At 41.6% G+C, this 2911-nt stretch overlaps 1 protein-coding gene across 1 annotated transcript; it reads left to right on the top strand.

Annotated features, from left to right (window-relative positions):
* The first annotated feature begins 665 nt into the window (after positions 1–665).
* Positions 666–1604, top strand: LOC123949302 (olfactory receptor 51I2). Its single transcript, XM_046016703.1, has one exon. It carries the CDS (start codon positions 666–668, stop codon positions 1602–1604), a length of 939 nt encoding a protein of 312 aa, XP_045872659.1.
* The last annotated feature ends 1307 nt before the right edge of the window (positions 1605–2911 follow it).

Raw genomic sequence — 2911 nt, 5'->3', positions numbered from 1 at the left:
AGCCTTCCAGCCCTGTCTATCTTCATCTATCATGAGCAATGAAGGTGAAAGAGTTTCCAGAACATCCAAATAACAGGACAATCACTGTAAATCACACTGTAAATCACAAAAACTGTAATCACACTCACAGAGAAATCATTGTGATTAAGGTCAGGGAATGCAGTCAGTAACATGTGTCACTGTCCGAAGAGCTGAGTAAGGCAGTGCCCAAGGCTGTGTCTGTCTGGTGACGGCTTCATAACATGAGTTCCTGATGATTCAAACTCTCAGTGTTCTTCCTACTAACTATCTATAAATTGGACTTATTTCTGTTCAGTGTTCCTTCAAGGACACATTAAAGTTGTGGATAACATAGCTTAACTTGATAGGACTTGAACATTTTCTTGTACCTAATGGAGATCTGTGAAACACTGATCATTGTCTCCTTTCATGCGTAAAGCAGAGGGTTATTAGCCTAGCTTGTAGCCTGATGATGGGGAAACATGAAGAAAAGAAGTTTGCCAATGTTTTCGCCTAACCAGTGATTTCAAGAAGGCATCAGTTTCTACTGTAGACTTCATGCCCTGTGCATGCTACTCCCTGGCTTCGTGTCCTCCAGTAAGGGCAACTCTCAGAAGTCCTCCAGGTCCAATCCTGTGAGGTGCCGTGGCTGACTTGCCCCTGCCATGGGACTGTTCAATGTCACTCATCCTGCTTCCTTCCTCCTGACTGGCATCCCTGGTCTGGAGAGCGCTCACTCCTGGCTAGCAGGGCCCCTCTGCGTGATGTATGCTGTGGCTCTCGGAGCCAATGCTCTGATCCTACAGACTGTGCGAGTGGAACCCAGCCTCCACGAACCCATGTACTACTTCCTGTCCATGCTGTCTTTCAGTGACATGGCCATGTCCTTGGCCACATTGCCCACAGTGCTCAGAACCTTCTGCCTCGATGCCCGCAATGTTGCTTTTGATGCCTGCCTCATCCAGATGTTTCTCATTCATTCTTTCTCCATGATGGAGTCAGGGATTCTGCTGGCCATGAGCTTTGACCGCTATGTGGCCATCTGTGATCCTTTACACTATGCCACTGTGCTCACCAATGGAGTTATTGCTGGAATAGGTGTAGCTGTGACAGCTCGGAGTTTCATCACCCTCTTTCCCCTTCCCTTCCTCTTCATGAGGCTTCCTATCTGCAGATCCAATGTTCTTTCCCACTCCTACTGCCTGCACCCAGACATGATCAAGCTGGCCTGTGCTGATATCAGTATCAATAGTATCTATGGCCTCTTTGTTCTTGTATCCACCTTTGGTATGGACATGTTATTTATCTTCCTCTCATATGTGCTCATTCTGCATTCAGTCATGGCCATCGCTTCCCGCAAGGAACGTCTGAAAGCTCTCAACACTTGTGTGTCACATATCTTGGCTGTGCTTGCATTTTATGTGCCGATGACTGGGGTCTCAGTAGTGCACCGCTTTGGGAAGCATGCCCCACGCTACGTACATGTCCTCATGTCCAATGTTTACCTCTTTGTCCCTCCTGTGCTCAACCCTCTCATTTATAGCGCCAAGACAAAGGAGATCCGCCGAGCCATTATCCGTATGTTTCGCCCCATCAAAATGTGACTGTCATGTTTGCTTATAATACCTGCTGTTGACTGTAGTCATAAGTTGTCATCCATGGTATTATTTTCATCATCATCATTGTCATCATCATCATATCATCATTATCTTTCTATCATCTAGAAGAGAATAAATATATAGGGGGAAAGTAAAATATCAAAAAATTTTCCTATGAAATAACAAATAATAACTAGTACATTCACCAAACCTCAATGGCTTTCATTGAGAGGTAAATATTGGAGTCCTTAGGTGATTAGACAACATTTTACAGAGGAAGATTGATGTAAGCTAGGAATCATTTTCTATAACAATAACTATTGCCGATATTATAATAACTAATTCATTGAGTCATTAAAATGTCAGGTTCTATTAGGAATTATGATGTGATTCAATGCATTAACCTTCATAACAATCTCAAAAGGTGTAGAGAATTATATCAGTTTTTCAGAGTAACATTGCTAATAAGTAATCTAAATGAGACTCAATGCTTTTCTGTCTTCGTGGTCCTGGATGCCTCAGTTGGTTAAGCTAATGAATCATTTTTGTCTTGGGTCATTATCTCATGGGTCATGAGATATAGCTGAATGTCTGGCTCTGCACTCAGAGGGGGGTCTGCTTGAAGTTTTTATTCCTCTGCCCTTCCCCAGACTCCTGTGGGTGCGCTCTCACTCTATCTCTCTAAAATAAATACATCTTTAAATTAATACTTGTCTGTCTCCATCATGTGTATCTAATGCCTACAAACACTATCTCTCTGATGAGTTGACCTCACTACTAACATTCCAACTTTTATCCTTCCCTTTGCCTTCACTGTCATCTCATTCATGAGTGTTTCAACTTCACAATGTGACATTTAATGTACTGTTAGAATCTGCTACAAGATGTATGACCCTGGGAAAACCGAAAAAGACTGACATCTAGAAGAAACTCCAGATTGTTCTTTGCTTCCTTCATCTTCTCACCAATCCATCCTCCCACAGGGAAAACAATATTCAACATCTGAACAATAAAACTTTGTTCATTTTGACATTGTACTAAGGGTATGTTTTCTTTTTCTCTTCCTTTCTTGGGATTTTAATTTTTCTATATAATGATGTGATGACTAATGTCAACTACTATTTCTTTCTAGATTTTTTAGCTAAAAAGCCCTGGGATACACAATAGAGAATTTATGATTTAGACAATACAAAATAATTTTTTTGGCCTTCTATTAAATTGTTTGGTTTTCCTGCTTGGTCTTTCCTTGATACCTGGGAGGTACAAAACAATAAAAATTCCTTGGCAGAATTGCAGTGTTCTCAGGTGAGATT

Source organism: Meles meles, chromosome 8 (genome assembly GCF_922984935.1).
Source record: "Meles meles chromosome 8, mMelMel3.1 paternal haplotype, whole genome shotgun sequence".
Classification (NCBI taxonomy): Eukaryota; Metazoa; Chordata; class Mammalia; order Carnivora; family Mustelidae; genus Meles; species Meles meles.
This window is presented reverse-complemented; position numbering and strand designations above follow the sequence as displayed.